This window comes from Solanum dulcamara, chromosome 7 (genome assembly GCF_947179165.1).
Source record: "Solanum dulcamara chromosome 7, daSolDulc1.2, whole genome shotgun sequence".
In the NCBI taxonomy this organism is placed as follows: domain Eukaryota; kingdom Viridiplantae; phylum Streptophyta; class Magnoliopsida; order Solanales; family Solanaceae; genus Solanum; species Solanum dulcamara.
Window position 1 is genome coordinate 25,529,713 of NC_077243.1, and position 19,757 is coordinate 25,549,469.

Here is a 19,757-nt window from a genome sequence, read left to right on the forward strand (position 1 = left end):
TTGGATTAGGTGAAAGTGAGTGGTTATGGGAGTTGTTGGTACTTATGCAATCTTTTTATCGTCATTACTATATATACTTATAGACCGAGTCCCGCACAGATTAATTCGTGTTTCAATTTGGAGGAATTCAAATGTTGGTTGGAGCAATAATGGTGCTTAATTAAATTAAGTGACCATATGTGGTGTAAGTTGTAACTGGGCTGAATAAGTGATACATTTTACTGGCTTTGATTGATCTTGTCTGCATTAAATTAGTTTGTTTGTGTTGGGTCCACTGCCAAAATGAAATACCTACTGCAGGAGATTAGTCAACTGCACAATGTATGCATTAGTTTTTCGTCCTTGGTACCAAGTTTAATTTGCACTGATCAAAAATTCAAAAGAAAATTATATTGATGATGATCTGATGTATTGACGAAAACATGCAAACAAGACAAATTAAGAGCTCTTTTATTCCTGACGATGTTGCCAAGAGAACATATAACTTTAGGAGAAAATGAACTTGCCAAGACTAGCCGACGCCATAATACAGGAAAGAGTGACAACAAGACAGGAAGGCCAAAAGCATGACTAGTTCAACTTAAAATTTATTGTTAAAGTCCAAATAATTAAAAAGTAGTACATACGCCATCCAACTGCAAGCCATTGACCAAATGTGATTTATTTAGTCATGTTGATTTTGTAGCTGTACATGAGTCATGATATACAGCTTATTAATTATCTTACTCCTATAAGTTCATGTTACCTAAGTCAGACCTCACAATTTGAACTTGTGGAGAAGAAATGGCAGTTGGTATTGTTCCAACAAGTGAGCATTCCGCGAATTACAATGGCAGGATTACGTGGTTTGTGGTATTATCATCCATCGTTGCTGCCACTGGAGGAATCATCTTTGGCTATGATATCGGAATATCAGGTTCTTTCAAATATTCCCTCAAGAGATATGTTTAAAGTATTTTTCTCAAATTGGTTCTTGCTAACTGTACTGATGTGTTTTAATTTGCAGGTGGAGTGATCTCTATGGCGCCGTTTCTGAAGAAATTCTTCCCAGAAGTGTTCACTAAGATGACAAAAGTCACCGAAACAAGCAACTACTGTATATTTGACAGCCAACTGCTGACCTCTTTCACTTCCTCTTTATACATTGCTGGCCTTATTGCTTCCTTCTTTGCTTCACCAGTCACTCGCACATATGGCCGTAGACCATCAATTATAATCGGTGGAATAGCATTTCTCATCGGTTCTGCCTTTGGAGGCGCAGCATCCAACATCTACATGTTATTACTTGGTCGAATCCTTCTAGGTGTAGGAGTTGGTTTTGCAAATCAGGTACGCCTTTCATAAATTGTACTCCTTTTAGCTGTGTGCATATTCATAACAAATGTCTTATAAATTTGGCTGCTGCAGGCAGTCCCTTTATACCTTTCAGAAATGGCACCTGCCAAGTACAGGGGATCTTTCAATATCGCGTTCCAATTATGCGTGGGGATTGGAGTTCTATCAGCAAGCCTTCTTAACTACGGCGTTCAAAAGATTAAAGGTGGTTGGGGATGGAGAATTTCCTTAGCGATGGCTGCAGCTCCTGCTACATTTCTAACAGTAGGAGCATTTTTTCTCCCAGAAACGGCAAACAGCCTAATTCAACATGGCAATGATCATCAAAAAGCTAAGCAGGTTTTACAACGCATACGAGGTACAACTGATGTCCAAGCAGAATTAGATGATCTCATCAAAGCAAGTGACAAATCAAAAGCTGTCAAGCACCCTTTCAAGCAAATTATTAAACGGAAGTACAGGCCACAACTTGTTATGTCAATAGTAATACCATTCTTCCAACAGGTGACGGGGATCAACGTGATCTCCTTCTATGCTCCAATTCTGTTCCAAACAATAGGCCTAGGCGCAAGTGCATCACTTATGTCTGCTGTGGTGACAGGGGTGGTAGGCACCAGCGCGACTTTCTTAGCCTTGTTGATAGTTGACAGGGTAGGACGAAGAGCTATGTTCAGTTTCGGGGGAATCCAAATGTTTGTATCACAAATGTTGATAGGGATAATAATGGCAGTTAAGTTAGGAGATCATGGGGTCTTGAGCAAGGGATATGGGCTATTGGTTTTGGTCTTGATATGCATTTATGTTGCAGGTTTTAGTTTGTCATGGGGTCCATTGGGATGGTTAGTTCCAAGTGAAATCTTTCCATTAGAAATAAGGTCAGCAGGACAAAGTATAACAGTGGCTGTGGGCTTAATCTTCACTTTCATAATTGCTCAGACTTTCTTGGCTATGCTCTGCCATCTGAAATCTGGGATTTTCTTCTTCTTTGGGGCATGGGTTGCAATTATGACTGGATTTGTCTACTTTTTTCTGCCAGAGACAAGGAATTTGCCAATTGAAAGTATGGAAAAAATCTGGATGGACCATTGGTTTTGGAAGAGATTTGTTTGTGATGAACAAGACTATGACAAAGGGGACAGTACTTAAAGCTATTGCCAAGCAATTCCAATATAATAGGATAGATGTTTTAACATATTTCCGGTTGTATATGCATTGTAAGTTTTGGTTTGTAATTTGAAAAAGATTTACAGTTCAATACTCCTGTGCATCTACGGGAATTATACTTCTTTAGTTTGATTTTTTATGGTCTTTTTGTCAATGTACTCAATAATAGTAGCACCTATTAGTTTCCCATTCATGAAAAATAGGTAATTTGATATTTATGCAAAACTCAATGATCACTTCTTTTTTATCTTTAGTCATCTTATATCTAGTATCTTTTGATATGACTAATTCAGATACATGCATAGAAAAGGACTTTCTATTAAGAATTTCTCTATTTCCGGGCTCGAATCATACTATTCTTAATAAAATTAGAAAATAAATTATTCGTCGTCATTGTAGGTAAACTAAACATAGGGCATGTCATCATGCAACAAAATAACAAGGTCAAAAGGCAAAGGAGCAAAGGAAAATAGGAATGATGAGGTAAGCACAGCGGCACTGCGCAGGACGCGTTGAAGTGATATATTACCATTAGCTGGAAGGTCGTTACCTAATTTGACTGCTAAAATGGAAACCAAATGCTATGGTTGGTTCAAATACATGTATTCATTTTAAAAACACATACAGATTATCAATTTAGAACCAATTATTTAAAAAGATTAAAATTCTAATCCATAAACTTCTGGCTCCATATTTACCTTCGCCATGGGATATGATCCTCTAGGTCCTGATTTAATTTGTGACTTTCCAAAATGGCAAAACGTATCTTTGTGAGGTATAGAAAGATCAATTAATTATCCCTTTAGACATCTATCTTACATAGGACTCGTAAATCAGAAAAAAAAATTAAAAAAATTGAGCCATAGGATCATGTGGGAGAGAATGGATAAATACAACATACTTCAATGGAATCCCACATGAGAGATTTGTGAGGGTAGAATGCGGGTAGGTTTTACTATTACCTCCATAGATAGAGATGTTGTTTTTGAGGACCCTTGGCTTGAGTGCAACAAATTAAAGTAAGTACGAAAAAAGAAAATGACAGTGAAGAAAACATAGCAACTAATACGGAAACGATAACAACAACAAAATAGTGCAATAACCAAAAAGCTATAAACAACCGATGATGATCATGAAAATCGAAACAAAATGTTGCAGGAATAAAGCTAATACTGTTGAAGATGCATCTAAGGAACAGGTTGAACGATATGGTCCAACTGATAAGAGTCCTGACGACTGTCAAAGACCTACTAAAAGAGTTAAGTTATAGTAGGATTCATTGTTGGATAAGTTAGAGTCAGATTATGACTAGGCTGCTGCTATGAACATGTAGTAGTTAATTTATAATTAATCACATGTCTCAGAGTTGGTTCTACAACTTGGAAAGGAATTTGCTATGAAAGATCTGGGTCCTCTACACTTATTTCTAGGAGTAGAGGTCAAGTATTTTGCAGGAGGAATTCACTTGAGTCAGAGTAAGTATGCTGCTGAGTTACTGGATAAGACTGATGACTTTGGCAAAAGTTGTTGCTACTCCTTTGGGTCAAAAGCATGGTTTACATGAAGCTGTGGGAAGTCTTGTAGATGTCTTTCTATACAGAATGATAGTAGGAAATCTTCAGTATTTGACACTCACACGACTTGATATCACTCATGTAGTGAATCTAGCAAGCCAGTTTATGCAAAGTCCCAACACTGAACATCTTCAAGGAGTCAAAAGGATTCTAAGGTAAATCAAAGACACTCTACACTTTGGACTCAGAATTATGTCACAATCAACTTATAGGTTGTATGGATATTCAGATGCTGATTGGGGAGGTTGCACCACTACTAGGAGATCAACTACAATCTATAGCATCTACCTAGGTGCAAATTGTATTTCTTAGACTTTCAAGAAACAGACCATAGTAGCAAGATCAAGTGTTGAAGCTGAGTATGGAGCACTAGCCTCCACTGCAACAGAGATGACATGGATCATATATATACTTCATGATCTTGGGTTATTTCTCAAGTCAATTCTTATATTTTATTGTGATAACTTGAGTGTCTTGTACTTGAAAGTCAATCCAGTTATACATACTAGAACCAAACATGTTGAGATGGACTATCACTTTATTCGAGAAAAGGTGGTCAGAGGTCAACTTCTTACTCAGTTTGTGAGGTCTAAGGATCAACTAGCTGACATTCATACAATAGCATTGTCAAAGCAAGTTTTTGCTGCTTTTTGAAGCAAGATAGGAGTAATGTTCCACCACTCAGTATCTTGAGAGGAAGTATTGAAGATGCATCTAAGGAACAGGTTGAATGATATGGTCCAACTGATAGGAGTCCTGGCGACTGTCAAAGACCTACTAAAAGAGTTAAGTTATAGTAGGACTCACTGTTGGATAAGTTAGAGTCAAATTATGACTAGGCTGCTGCTATGAACGTGTAGTAGTTAATTTGTAATTAATCTCATTATATTTATGTTGTAGTATAACTTTAAGTTTAGTTAGTCTAGGACTCTACAACTCACTCCTAGATAAAAGAGACTTGTACTCATCTATTATCATCAATACAATTCTTGATTTCTCTCATTCTTTTTCTAAGAATTATACATGTTGAAGATGCATTAAAGCTCTTCCGCAATTTTAAGTATTGAATCTAAACCAAAATCACACGTCTAAATTGTAATGGCTCCATCTACCAATACATTATCCATCTCTTTCCTTCATCACCTCATTGCCTCATGTTCCATTAAACTTAAGCCAACAAATTATTTCATATGGAGAATACAAATGATGCAGTTGATTCAGGTGATGAGACTAATCTATCTCATCACAGTGACTAAACCAACACAGAGTATCTGTTCCACTAGAAAGACTGTTAAGAAAGTTTGTAGCTATTGAAAAGGATGCAGAAGACAGTGGTAGCATTGATGACTGGCAGGAGAAAGATGTGGTGCTAAGGAGTTGGATCTCAGGCACCTTGACAGAAGAAAGCATGTACTTGATTGTGGGTTGCTCAGTTGCCAAGAAGATATGGGAATGCTTGGAAGAAGCATATCTTCAAGCAACAAAAGATAAGGAGTTTCAACTCAAACAACCACTACAAAGTGTTCAGCTATGAACTAAAAAGATTGATGAATACATTAAGAAATTCAAGAGTATATGTGATGGTCTTGCAGCCATTCACAAACCTATGGATGAAGATAGAAAAGTAATTAACTTTGCTAGAGGTTTAGGTCTCAAGTACAAGACCTTCAGGACTGTTATGCTTGGTAAGGCACCATATCCCACTCTTAATCAATTTATTAATGCTTTTAAGGGTTTTGACATGAGGGAGGATGAAGAAGAAGTGTCACCACAGAATCATAACATAGCATTCTCTGCCCAAAGGAGCAGGGAGGAGGAAACTACTCCAGGGGAAGAGGAAATTAAACAACAAGTTCAACTCCAGAGGAAAAGGCTTCAAGCCTGCTGGACAAGGAACAGATTCTCCGAACTACCAGAATGGAACAGGTTCTTTGAACAAGGAAAGGAATAACACTGAGTCTTGTCAAATTTGTGGTAGGAATAACCATACTACTATTAAGTGCTTTTACAGGTGGGACTACTCGTACCAATCTGCTGATGAACACCATAAGCATTGGCTGGTGTCAATTTGCAGAATACATCTTCCACTGATGATACCTTGTATATGGACTCAGGAGCCAGTAGTCATATGACAAATAACTCAGGTATTCTGTCTGATCTTAAAAACTACAATGGATCTGATAAAATCATTTTTGGCAATGGATCACAACTAGACATAACACATGTTGGGAATACAACTAAATCAGGTCTAAATTACAAGAGGTTCTTGTAGTTCCTAAGATTATTAAGAATCTACTTTCAGTTAGTAAGATTGCAAAGGATAATTGTTGCACTCTTGAATTTGATGAAACTGATTTTGTTGTAAAGGACAAGAAAACAAGGACATTACTAGCCAAAGGATCTAAGAGAAGTGGACTATATGCTTTGGAAGACAACCACCTTCATGCATTAACTACTACACGTTCATAGCAGCAGCCCAGTCATAATCTGATTCTAACTTATCTAACAATGAGTTCTATTATAACTTAACTCTTTTAGTAGGTCTTTAACAATCGTCAGGACTCCTATCAATTGGACTATGTCGTTCAACTTGTTCCTTAGATGCATCTTCAACAAATACTACGACAGACATCACCAAACCTAAACCCGTCGCAAAACTAAACAACAATTCACAACCATGGGCGGATCTTTCATAGAGATTACGGGTTTTCGGAACCCCCTAACCGAAACCCTATAATTATATTTAAAATATATGTTAAAGGTATTTCTTTACTTTACTATACTTATATAGAAAGGAGAGTAGAGGTCCCTTCTTACCTGAAGTTAGGGTGTTTTTATTTTTCGTTTATGTGTTGCATATGCTTAATTGTACAGTCATGCTTTTAGATTGTACTTTACTTAAAATTTCCCAAAAGAATCAGTCATCTATAAGAAGTACCAAATTTGTCCTCTATCTTAATCAACTGCTGCAATTGTTTTTTTGGTTATTCAACTTTAATTTTTGCTTTACATATTTGTACTTAGGAATGGCAACAGGGTGGTGCAGGGGCAGTGCAGTGCGAGTTCCACTCCATGCGGGGCGGAGCGAGGCAGATTTGTCCTTTTGCGAGGCAGGTTTGTCCTTTTGCGGGGCTGGTGCAGGGTGAGGCGGGTTTGTGTGGGGCGACGGGTTGCAGGTATCACAAGTCATGCATTGTTATTTTTCATATTGATTAACGATAAAAATATTAAAATGTACATTTTGTGATTTATTCAAATTTATTATTTACTAAATGCGTATAAAGTTAGAAGGAAAAAAAAATTATGCGGAGCGGATGGACGCGAATGTGGATGCGAGTGAATGTGGGTGAAAATGCTAGGCAAGGCAGGTTGAACACAAAACCTGCCCGTTCCGCCCCGCCCCAGCCATCCCTATGGCTACTTGTACCCCCGTATAGAAAATATAAATTAGATTGATTTAATTCTAAAAATAACCCTTTTATCTGAGTATATTTCAAATGTCTCCATAGTTATCCTAACTTTTGCTCTTCCCAAAGTGATGGCTTTCTTCTTCCCTGGTATGAATCCTTACTCAATTTTTCTGTAGAAAAAAGAATATGAAAATAAGGGTAATGATAGAGAAAAAAATAAATATTTCTTCTAATCTAAGTAAATAGAGTTATTAGCTCGACTTGATTAGACAAGTAAGAGCAATTTTAAGATTATCGGTTGTAATTAATTATTTATATATAAGTGTGTTTATTGTTGTTTGACATTTTATTCATTTCTATCATTGAAAATTTATATAGCTGCAAACGAAATACAAGTGTGTTGTTTGACATTTTATTCATTTCTATCATTGAAAATTTATATAGCTGCAAATGGAATACAAGTGTGTTGTTTGACATTTTATTCATTTCTATCATTGAAAATTTATATAGCTGCAAATGGAATACAAGTGTGGCTCGTGGGAAAGTATTCAATCCAACCTTTGGATGGTTTCGTAACGTACGATACTGTATGATATGGTATTATACTGAACGGTACAATACTATGTTTGGATAAACCATATAATTTGCTAGTATTTAATGATAATTTTATTATTTGGTTTGATGATATAATATTGTGTCGTCACTGAAAATTTACGAAAATACCCTTAATTATTATAAATATTAAACTTATCATTTTCCAGCTCCAACTCAATTTCTCATGTTTCAAATATATGAACAGGAAAAAGAAATTATTTGAAGTATCATGCAATGATATTTTTCTATGTTTTAGACTAATTAAAAATTGACAGTTGTTGTAATCTGATTTATCATAAAAGAAGAAGAACACGGTAGAGTTTCATCCTATCAAAAAATGCATTTTATCTTTTGTGGCTTTTACAGAATTTGGCGAATGCATCTTTTGTAATACTTTGACTCATGAAAGGAAAAGCATACAAAAATATCTAGTAAATTAAGTAAGAGTACAATTGGAAAAAAAAAAAGTAAACAATGGGATATCATCAAATTAGTGGTTTCAAAACGGAGAAAAGTGAGGATTTTCATGGTTACAAAATCATGAAACCAAACCATATCATACCATATAATTAAAGAAACAATCAAAACATATGTAGTTCTCTTACTAATCATATCATACCATATACTATGGAAAACCACCATCCAAACAATCTATTAGGGGTCGTTTGATAGTGGGTTAGAATTATGCATCTATTAGTAATATAGGAATTAGTGATGAGTTAATCTATATTATTTTACGCATGTATTAGTAAAACATCGATTAATTATTCATATATTAGTTATTCCACTTTTTATCCAACATAAAATAATTCATAGATTTCCTCATAACTTATACATGTTTTAATCATGCATCTTTCTAAATTGTCAACTAAACGTTATAATAATTTAATATATAATAATATAAATAGCTTATTATTTATCTACTGTCAAATATCGTATAAATTATACGAAAATTAATAGATGAATAATTTATTTCTCACCAATTAGACTAGTTTACTAACATTAAAATTACCAGTGCAACATATCTATACCAAAAAAAAAAAAAAAGTAACAAATTGAAAGCATCAAAGATTAAATGATTTAGTGTATGTTTAGCACAATCATGCTTTAAAAGTTTGTTATTCATTGATCCAATCTCATTGGATAACATTTGATTATAGTAACGAGGAAATATGGATGTTAATGTGGAAGCAGAAGATGAATTGGTGTTTGGTGATGTCAATTTGATTTGGGAATGATATTTCAAGGGTCAAATTCATCGGTGGTTCCTTAAAGTTGGCACCGACTTTCACTTAGACACTTCAACCGGGCGATGTTCACTTTAGACACCTCATGTAGGGGCCCGTTGTGTCATTTTGACACTTTTTTGACAATAAGCAAAAAACTGAATGAGAGTGTAATACACTCGTTGATGACGTGGCAAACAACCAATTAAATGATTACATATGTTATTTTAAGTTAAAAATTATTTTAAAATTCACTTAGTAAATAAAATAAAAACATTATTCTAAAAAAATCAATTGCAACCCCCCCGCCCCAATGGTAGTTGTCTTCTCCACTACACCCAATAATTTTTTTTATTTTTTTCTTAATCTTCTTTTTAAAGTTGTTTCAGAGCTTTTTTTTTCTTGAGAGAAAAAGAGAAGGGGAGGAGGGTAAAATATGAGTATTGGTATTTATTTTTTTCGGCGAAAAAGGTGGAGAGCAGTGATGGTACCTTACCCTCCTTTTCCATCGGAAATCATCTTTTTTTATTACACTCAAAAATCTCTTTTGTGCTTTTTTAAAAATTTCTTCTTTTCTTTTACTTTTCATAGCTATTCCTTTTCTTTCTTTTAGTGTTGTTTTGTGGGAAGAAAAGAGTGAGAGAAAGAAATAAAGAGAGAAGAAATATGAAATATGGGTGTTGGTATCCATTTTTCCGGCGAAAAAGGTGGAGGGAGGTGATGGTAGATTTAGAAAAACAATACAATGAAGAAGAAAAAAATGGCTTGAAAACGGATTTGAATAAAAAATTCGACTTCCATTGAAGGAGTTTAAGCTTGAAAAAATAGTGAAAGGTGGTGCCTTGAGAAATGGAGAAGAAGAAGAGAAAATAAAATAAAAAATGGCTAAATAAAATTTTTCACGCGTTATTGTTGAGTGTATCACACTCACTTTGCCATGTCATTAAAAAGTGTCAAAATAACACAGCGAGCCCATACATGAGATGTCTAAAGTAAACATCGTCCGATTGAAATGTATAAGTGAAAATTGGTGCCAATTTTAAGGGTCACCAATGGATTTGGCCTATTTCAAAAGAGTCAAATAATAAGACATACACAAAGTGACAAAAGAGACAGTTGGGAGTTATTACAATTAATGCCTCAACCTCCATATGTTAACATAGAAATTTAAATATGGAGAGAGGGAGTATTTCTTAAAGTTCAAGGAAAACCGTAGAGTTTTTATAGTCCAAACACAAATTTAACCTTCTTTTTTTCTTGTATTAATTAAGTTTTATTTTTACTTTAGTATTAACTATTCATTCTAAATTATTTTTTATTTTTAGTTATCTATTTCCCATTTTTGATAACTAAAAGTAAGAATAAAATTTATTTTTATTATTCACTTAATATGATAAAATAGATAAATATAAATGTAATTTTATTTTTAATATAATAAATAAATAAAAGTAAATTTATTAAATATAAATGGAGTTAAAAATATGATATGACATTTAATAACATTAATATTTTTTGATAATATGGAAAAGTAATAAATTTTTATTAGTTATAAAATATGAATGATTTAAAATAGTTTTAAAAAATTGTTTAAAATAGGAATAATGTGACATGCCATCCCATAACTAAAAGTAAAAATAAAATTCTTTTTTATTACTCCTGATACGATAAAATAGATAAATACAAATGCAATTTTATTTTTAATATAATAAACAAATAAAAGTAAATTTATTAAAAGTAAACGGGGTTTAAAATATGATATGACATTTAATAAAAAAATTCTTTTTTTAAACAATATGGAAAAATAAAATTTTTATTAGTTATAAAATATGAATGGTTGAAAATAGTTTAAGAAATTGTTAGAAAAGAGAATAGAAAGAAAAATGTATTTATTGTTTGAAGTATATTTGGAGGAAAATATGAAAAGATAGGTGATATTATGGTCCTAAAACAAAGAAAAGTGATATTAGTACGTAATTTTTCAAACATGGGTGACTATTTAAGGAAATTACTCGATATTTAAATGCTTAGTCAAAATTTCAAGTTGTCAATAATGCATACTGATGAAAAAAAAAACAAATTAAATAGTGCCTACTTAATAAATTTTCTGTTCAATAATAGTTATCAATTATTGATTTGACACGGTAAATTATAGGGATAATTTTATCAAATCATCCTTATTAAATACAAATTATTTAAATATTAAAAAATGAATAGTATTTAATAACAAAAATAAAATAGACATATCATAATAAATTATTTATTAATTTTATAAATTAAACAAGTATTATTGAAGATTTGCAGCCTTATATCAAATCTATCCTCTCTTTTTTAAGAAAGTTCTTGCTGCCATATATCAAATCTATCTTCTTCTTTTTAAAAAAATTTCTTAATTAATTATACTTAGCGCATCATCAATGAGCATTAATTTGCAAAATTATTGGTCAAAAAGTAAAACTAAACGTATCGCCCATGATTGCCTTAAGATCCACTTTTCCCAAAAGACTGATTTTCATACACATCAATGACATCGTTACTTTGTTTTATTCTGTCTGTCCAATATTGATAAATTAATAAACTACTCCCTTCATTTACTTTATTGGTTCATTATTTTAAAAATAAAATTTCATTTTTAGCATATTAAAGAAAATCAAAATTTAATTAATACTAATTACTTAACTTTAAATTATTTTTCAAGATCTAATTTTAAATATCGATTAATATATTAATTTTTAAGAAGCGTGCAAAATTTAAAGTGCACAAATATAAATGAATGGAGAGAGTAATTTTTTAAGTGTCTCTTAGTAATGTATCAACTGATTAAAATTGTAAATACTTGGAAAAAACATTTGTGGTTTAGTTAATCATGATTTAGAAACGAAGAAGAATAACAATCTTTCCTACATACTATCATATATAAATTGAATTTCTTATATGATTTTTTGAGATCCAAATTACTCTCTATAGACATAAACATTTGAAATGTACTATTTATATTATTTTCTGGAAAAAAGTACTACTAAAGATTGTGGTTTAATTTATGGGGTAAATACGATTCCTTTAACCTTATCCAAAAATATTGAGAACTTTCCATTAGTCTTTAGCATCTATAATTCTATTTTGTTTGGTCAAGAGGAAGAATGTTTTTAAGCACATGTTGCATATATTTCTCTGAAAGGTACTCCCTTATATATATATACGATCATAATTTATAACCTTATTCACAATAAATATCATATGTGAAACGTATATAAGAGTTACTAATATCCAAATTTAGGTATGAACCCGAACAATGAATACACTTTAAAAATACAAGAGAAAATTACAGTTAGTTATTCAAATGCTATGATTATCAATTAAATAAGAAAAATTATGTATCAATCCTGAGGCGTCAACCACTTAACGGTAAGGACAGGGGCTTTCCAAATGTACTTAGCTAATAAAATTAAATTATATTTTATTTTGTTTGTAATAGAAATTTTTCAGTGAAGTTTTATTGATAAATCCATATTAAATTTGGATTAAATTTTAAATTCATGATACGTTGACCAAGTCAAATTATTAGTTAATAAAGTCGAATTAATATTTAAGTTAAAATTATATGATTTGAATAAAGTCCAAATTACATTTGGACCAGCCCATTAAGTGGACAAGACGAGTCCAACTCATACTCTTCAAGATCAAGGTCTTCTAAATTATTTGGAGACCAAAATACCCATAAAATCCTAACTCGTGCTTATATAAGGTGGTCGTTAGAAGAAAAGGACACAGAGAAATACATAGAGAATCCTGACTCTTCAGTGGTAATCAGCAAGTCTTCTACACACAAAGAACTCTTCACCTCCAAGTGTTGAGTTGCAAGTATTCCATCAAATCAAGAACAAAGTAAGACTCTTGAATTGATAACCATGAAGAGGAGAATTAGGGGATTACATCTTTATTCTTAAGATTTCATAAAGATTGTAACATTCACACATATTTAAATATAAATATTATTGTTTGTTTGTTACTTTTCCTTTCTTTGATCGCTATATTTCAGGAACGAAACCTAATCGCATACAAATTGGCACGCCCAATGTGACAATTTTTACCTCTCATCTCTTTTCTTCAAAAAATAAAAGTTCAAAAACATTGAGATGGCTTCCAAAAAGGTCAATTTGAAATCTGCATCTGCATCGGCATCCGCAAAAACTATTGGATACGTATTCTCTACTGCTATGGAAAATATCCTAGATGTTACTGTGGGAAGCATAGGACCTTCCATAAGGAACCAAGCCAAATTGCTAGGACAACAAACCTCACAAGTGTAATCTAAATCTATTGTTGTCTTTGGTTCATCTTCGAAAGGTGTGAAGTCTCCCACACACACCGCAAAAGAAGACATCGCCAAAATGATTGAGAGGGTTCTTTCTCAATTAAGCTTATCTACGTCCAAAAAGCCCTTCACTTTATCCAATGATGATGTCTTCAGCACTGGATCTGCTCCTCATAACATATCAGCATATCATGTTTGGAAAAATCGATATTATTATCCATCATCTACGATGGTGATGCATGCGATGGTGACTGACGCTTCATCCATAGAAGAAAAACTTGCTAGCTTGACAAGAGCTATTGAAGGCTTGACCAAATACGTTCAAGACCAAGACGCTCGAATTGTTAAGTTAACGGATAGGGTGGAAAGCATGATGGATGAAGAATCTAGTCATGCACCTGAAAAACATCCACAAGTACAATAGACAGTTGATCCTCCCGCAAATCAAGTGGAACATGCTAAGGAGATCCAAGTTTCCTCTGATGGATTGATTCCAATCGACCAAATCAAGGAGTTCATCATGGATACCATTAAAGATAAGTACGAGGTTGCTAAGAAATCCTCCCTCATATATGCAAGGCCATACATTGCAAGGATTGATAACTTGAAGATGTCTGTCGGTTATCAACCCCCAAAATTTTAGTAGTTAGATGGTAAAGGAAGTTTGAAGCAACATATGGCACACTTCATTGAAACGTGCAATAATGCTGGGACATATGGTGATTACCTCGTCAAACAATTTGTTCTTTCCCTTAAAGGTAATCCTTTTGATTAGTATAAAAACCTTGAGTCTGGTTCCATTGATAGTTAGGTACAAATTGAGCAAGAATTTCTCAACCGCTTCTATAGCACAAGATGTACCATAAGCATGGTGGAACTTACAAATACACGTCAGTGAAATAAGGAGCCCATTTTTTACTACATTAATCGATGGAGGCATGCAAGTCTAAACTATAAAGATAGACTCAGCGAAGCTTTAGATATAGAGATTGCATTCTAGACATGCACTGAGGTCTCCACTATATTTTGCAAGGCATAAAGCCTAGAACTTTTGAGGAATTGTCCATTCACGCTCATGATATGGAGTTAAGCATGGCATCAGTTGGAATTGAAATGTCTCTTGTCCACGAACTCCGCAAAGGTAAAGAAAAGTAAGAATTCAAAAAGGTTGGGAATATTTGCCCAAGGTTGAAAATAAAGAATCCATGAACGTCAATGCTTCTTATGTAAAGTTCACCGTGAAGGTAATAAACAAAGCATAAAGATGAATATTTTCGAAGATAGGACAAATCGAAAACTATCTTTAAAGGAAATACAACAGAAGGATTCTCATTTCTTGACTCAGACGTTGCCGCAATCTTTGATGAACTCCTTGGGATGAAACTTTTTAAGTTACTAGACATGAAACAACCAAATGAAGCAGGAAGGAGTAATGATCTGAACCACTGCAAGTGATATTGGTTGGTTGGCCACCCTATTGAGAAATGCTTCGTCTTTAAGGACAAAATCATGGACTTAGCCCACGAAGGAAAGATTGAACTTGAAGATGATAAATCAAGTTCAAACCAAGTCAGTATTGCTTCTGACTTACTCAATCCGGTTATGACTTGTAATTTTGTTGAAAGATATGGAGAGAAAGATGTTCCAAGCATAAATATGACAATAATGATTAAGTTTGGAGACTTTGAGACTATTAATGTAGATGAGTTGTTTTCTCTTCCTACGCTAAGTGATGTGGCTTCCGTAGAAGAAAGTTCAACGAAAGAATATGGAGGCCCAGTAGATCATTTTGATGAATGGGGATGGACTCTCATGACTCGCCATAAACGCCATAAAGCAAGTTTGCATAAGGAGTCAACTATGAGACACATCAGGAAAAAGATGGTGAGGAAACCCAACACAACAAAATTGATTGCACACCCAAAGAAGGAGGAAATGAAGTTGCACCACTATCAATGGTTGCGTTGACCAATTACATTGGGAGAATACTTGCCAAGCTGGTTTTACGCAAATTTCATATATAATGGCATAAAAGCTCTATGTTGTAGTGTCGATAAGAAAAAAGTGAAGAATGCAACTTCATCATGTCCATCACCAAAGGATTCCTAAAAGTCATCTCCTGAAGTGGAGGATGCGTGCATGGCCAAAATCACATTCTCCGATAACGACCTTCTTCTTGGTGATATATCTCATAATCTCCCTTTATTCATAATTGATTTTGCGCATGAACAAAGAGTGAACAGAATCCTAGTCGATGGTGGATCTGGAGTTAATATTCTTCCAATTCGTACAATGAAGGAACTTGGGATCTCAACAAAAGATCTTACTGAAAGGCATTTAATGATCCATAGATTCAACCAAGGCGGACAAAGGGCCATAGGGTTGATCAAACTGGACCTCACCATTGGAGAGTTACAGTCAAGCACGTGGTTACATGTGATTAATGCAAAGACTTCATTTAACATCTTGCTTGATAGTCCTTGGGTACATGACAACAAAGGTGTACCATCTACCTACCACTAATGTTTGAAATACTATGAGGATGGAGTTGCAAAAAACATTATTGTAGATGATAATCCATTCACTGAAGCCTAAGCACACTTTGCTAATGCAAAGTTTTACTTGAAGAAATATGCCATAAATGTTAATGAAATCGTGGCCAAAGATGTGGAGCTCCTAAACAAGAAGGCTAAGGTGGTCGTTGGTAAGGAAAAAGTTGCAAGCAAGGAAGTTTCAAAGCTTGCCAATCCGAATAAGGCGCCTAACATAAATTATGCTTTTTCAAGTGAAAAGGTGAATCCTGTTCTTTGTTATGTTTGTTGACACCCAATTTTGACCATCCACAATGCAAATTAGCTATCGAGTTTCTTTGAATTCGAACATTTTGAAATAATTAGCTTTTATAAAATAAAAAAAATAATATATATATATATATATATATATATATATATATATATATATATCTTCATATTATTCTTAACTATTTTTATCTTTATATAAATTTTAGTATAATATACATATTTCTATATAACTATATCTTTGATTACTATTTATGTGATTATTCAAAAATTATCTCAAAAGATTTTATTTTTAACTAAATACAATTTTAGTTAGGTTAGTTTAATTATGGTTTGTATTTTTGAAATTTTTAGTTTTTTCTAAAAAAATGCACTTCTCCCACATCGAAAATACATGGAAAATTTGGGGTTTTTGGAGCTTAATATAAAGGCTCATATTCTCATTAGAAAGAGGGAGAAGGGCGAGGTTTTTTTTAGCCACCCCAAAGTTAGAAATTTTCTTAACTTGACTAGGATTTTTGACTCTTGTCCCCAGCCTAAAAGTTATGAAAATTTCTAGCTTTCAATCTATATTTTTCTTTAAGGAAAATAGAAGATTGAAGTCAAAATTTAGGCTAAGAACAGTATTCTTATAACGTCAAACCCACGAAGGTTCGAGTCTATTTAATCTTTTTTTTTGTAGATTGGAGTTTCATCAAGCTCTTGGGTGGTGGTGAAGTTGCTTTCCGATCATCGTCTTCAGTCTTGTTGCCCGAAAAGAGGTAAAATATTTCTCAGCTTTATTCTATTTAATTATTTCATGTTTTATATTTAGTTGATTCGTAGTCTTGTTTTTTTTTAGTTAGTATGTATATAAGAATAATTAGATTAATGATATAAATTTATTATAGTTAGCATGTGTTAAGATTAATTAGCTAGAATATGTTAGGATTATTTCATGAAAGCACTTAGTTTTATTCATTATTTTTCCAAGTAGTTTGACACTATTATTATTATTATTATTATTATTATTATTATTATTGTTGTTGTTGTTGTTGTTGTTGTTGTTGTTATTGTTGTTATTATTGTTGTTGTTGATTACTATTATTAATATTATTATTATTGTTTTGTTATTATTGTTGTTGTTGATTACTATTATTATTACTATTATTATTATTATTATTATTATTGTTGTTGTTGTTGTTGTTGTTGTTGTTGTTGTTATTATTGTTGTTGTTGATTACTATTATTAATGTTATTATTATTGTTTTGTTATTATTGTTGTTGTTGATTACTATTATTATTATTATTATTATTATTATTATTATTATTATTATTATTATTATTATTATTGTTGTTGTTGTTGTTGTTGTTATTATCGTTGTTCTCATTATTATTGTTGTTGTTGTTCTTGTTATTATTATTGTTATTCTTATTATTGTTGTTGTTGTTCTTATTGTTGTTGTTATTATTATTATTGTTGTTCTTATTATTATTATTGTTGTTGTTCTTACTATTTATTATTGTTCATGTATTATTTATTGTATTTATATTGATTCGGGTTTTAATAATTTAGTTACTTATGTCAGTTATGCTTTCTTAGATATTAATTTTAATTTATTTTAACCTAATTAGATTCTCCTAAAGATAAACCAATTCATGTTAATTTTGCTCTTTAAATGATTTTCTACCTTTACTTAGTTATTTGATAAACTTTTATTTTTTTTATATACATCTATATTATTTTCAATGTTTAAGTTTAATCATTTTTTTTAAAAAATAATTCTAAAGTCTTCATGTCATTTTAAATTAATATTTTTAAAAGTTAGTCAAATAATTTTTTAAATCGTCGGATAACCGCGCGTTAGCGGCCACTTTGAATGCTTAACACCTTCTCAAAGTGGAAATAAGAACCTCGTACCTTTTTCTCTGAATTTTTAAAACTTAAATCTGTTAGGGTCTTTTAAATTAAGTTTTCTTAATTTCTTTAAAAAATTAAGTAGCGACTCCTCTTTTACTAAAATTGTTTTTTTCTTATAAAGATGAAATTAATTTTGCACTTTGTCCATTTTTCGACATAACAATGTTCCAAAGGCTAAGGAGGATGAAAGACACTCTCTCAAGCTGGGACGAAATGCACTAGAGGGACTAACCCTTCCTATTAGGTGAATTGATATGATGAAGTCATCCGCAAAGTTAATTGGAAAGTCTGTGGCTTCTAAATCATTGTTTTATTAAAAGTTTGTGGCCCCTAAGTCATCGCAATATGAAGCACTCCCTATGAAGCATACAGAAGGTTTTGATCCTAATGCTTATAGACTACTAGCAAAGGATGGATTCGATCCTAACGAACCATCAAAACTAGGAAAGATTTCATCAGAACGTGCTATGAGGCAACAATATGAAGGTTTGGAATACAAACAACCTCCACCGATCCGCATCTCCATAAGAAGGGTAAGCAACAACTACATCACTATGGAAGATGAACCTGTTGGTTTTAACAAAAAGCCTTCTACCTTCGATCGACTTAGAAACTCAACAACGAGAATTTTCATATTTGAGAGGTTAGGGCCGTTGAAGAAGAAAAATAAGCTTTGTAGAAGCAATGGGAGTATGAAGGCATCTGTTTTGCCCGAATATTAAAATATCCCTAAGGATTTCCAAAGTCTGATCCCTTCTAGAATAAGGCGACGGACGAACCTTGTGGTCTCATATGGAGAAGTATTGAATGTAAAGTTGCATGTTGTGGTCTACACCAAAAAAACGTGATGAAGATGAAGAAAGTGTTGCTCTTTAAATCACGTCACTACACAAGATGAAGGGTATAACTTTTGTCCAATTAAAATTGATGAAGAGTTGAAGGATGTTTTATGGTGTTACCACATATATTTTAATAATGGCAAACCTCAAGAAGATGAAGACGCTAAGGATGCACCACATGAACTCGAAGAAGGAGTAAAGACAACAGTCGATGCATTGAAAAAAAATAACCTTAGAACTGATGAAGATGCAAAACTCACTTATGTGAATGCTTTACTAGCAGGTGATGAAGAGAGGGCCTACGTCGACTTACTCAAAGAGTATAAAGATGTATTTTCATGGAGTTATAAAGAAAATCCTGTATTAGAGCCGAAGGTTGCAGTCCATCATCTTGTGGTCAAAAAGGGTGCACGTTCTATTAAGCAAACTCAATGGCGCTTTAGGCCTAAATTGGTTCCTGTGGTCAAAACTAAAGTTAATAAGCTTATTGAGGCTGGCTTTATTTGTGAAGTTAAGTACCCCATATGGATCTCGAGTATTGTTCTTGTAAGGAAGAAAAATAGGCAAATTCAAGTTTGTGTTGACTTTAGGGATCTCATTAATGC

General features: G+C 32.8%; 1 protein-coding gene across 1 annotated transcript; it reads left to right on the forward strand.

Moving 5' to 3' along the window:
* The first annotated feature begins 698 nt into the window (after window positions 1–698).
* LOC129896623 (hexose carrier protein HEX6-like) lies at window positions 699–2,724 on the forward strand. The gene is made up of 3 exons (XM_055972555.1): window positions 699–916; window positions 1,007–1,329; window positions 1,408–2,724. The coding sequence occupies exons 1-3, from the start codon at window positions 784–786 to the stop codon at window positions 2,479–2,481; spliced, it is 1,530 nt and encodes a 509-aa protein (XP_055828530.1). The 5' UTR covers window positions 699–783; the 3' UTR covers window positions 2,482–2,724.
* The last annotated feature ends 17,033 nt before the right edge of the window (window positions 2,725–19,757 follow it).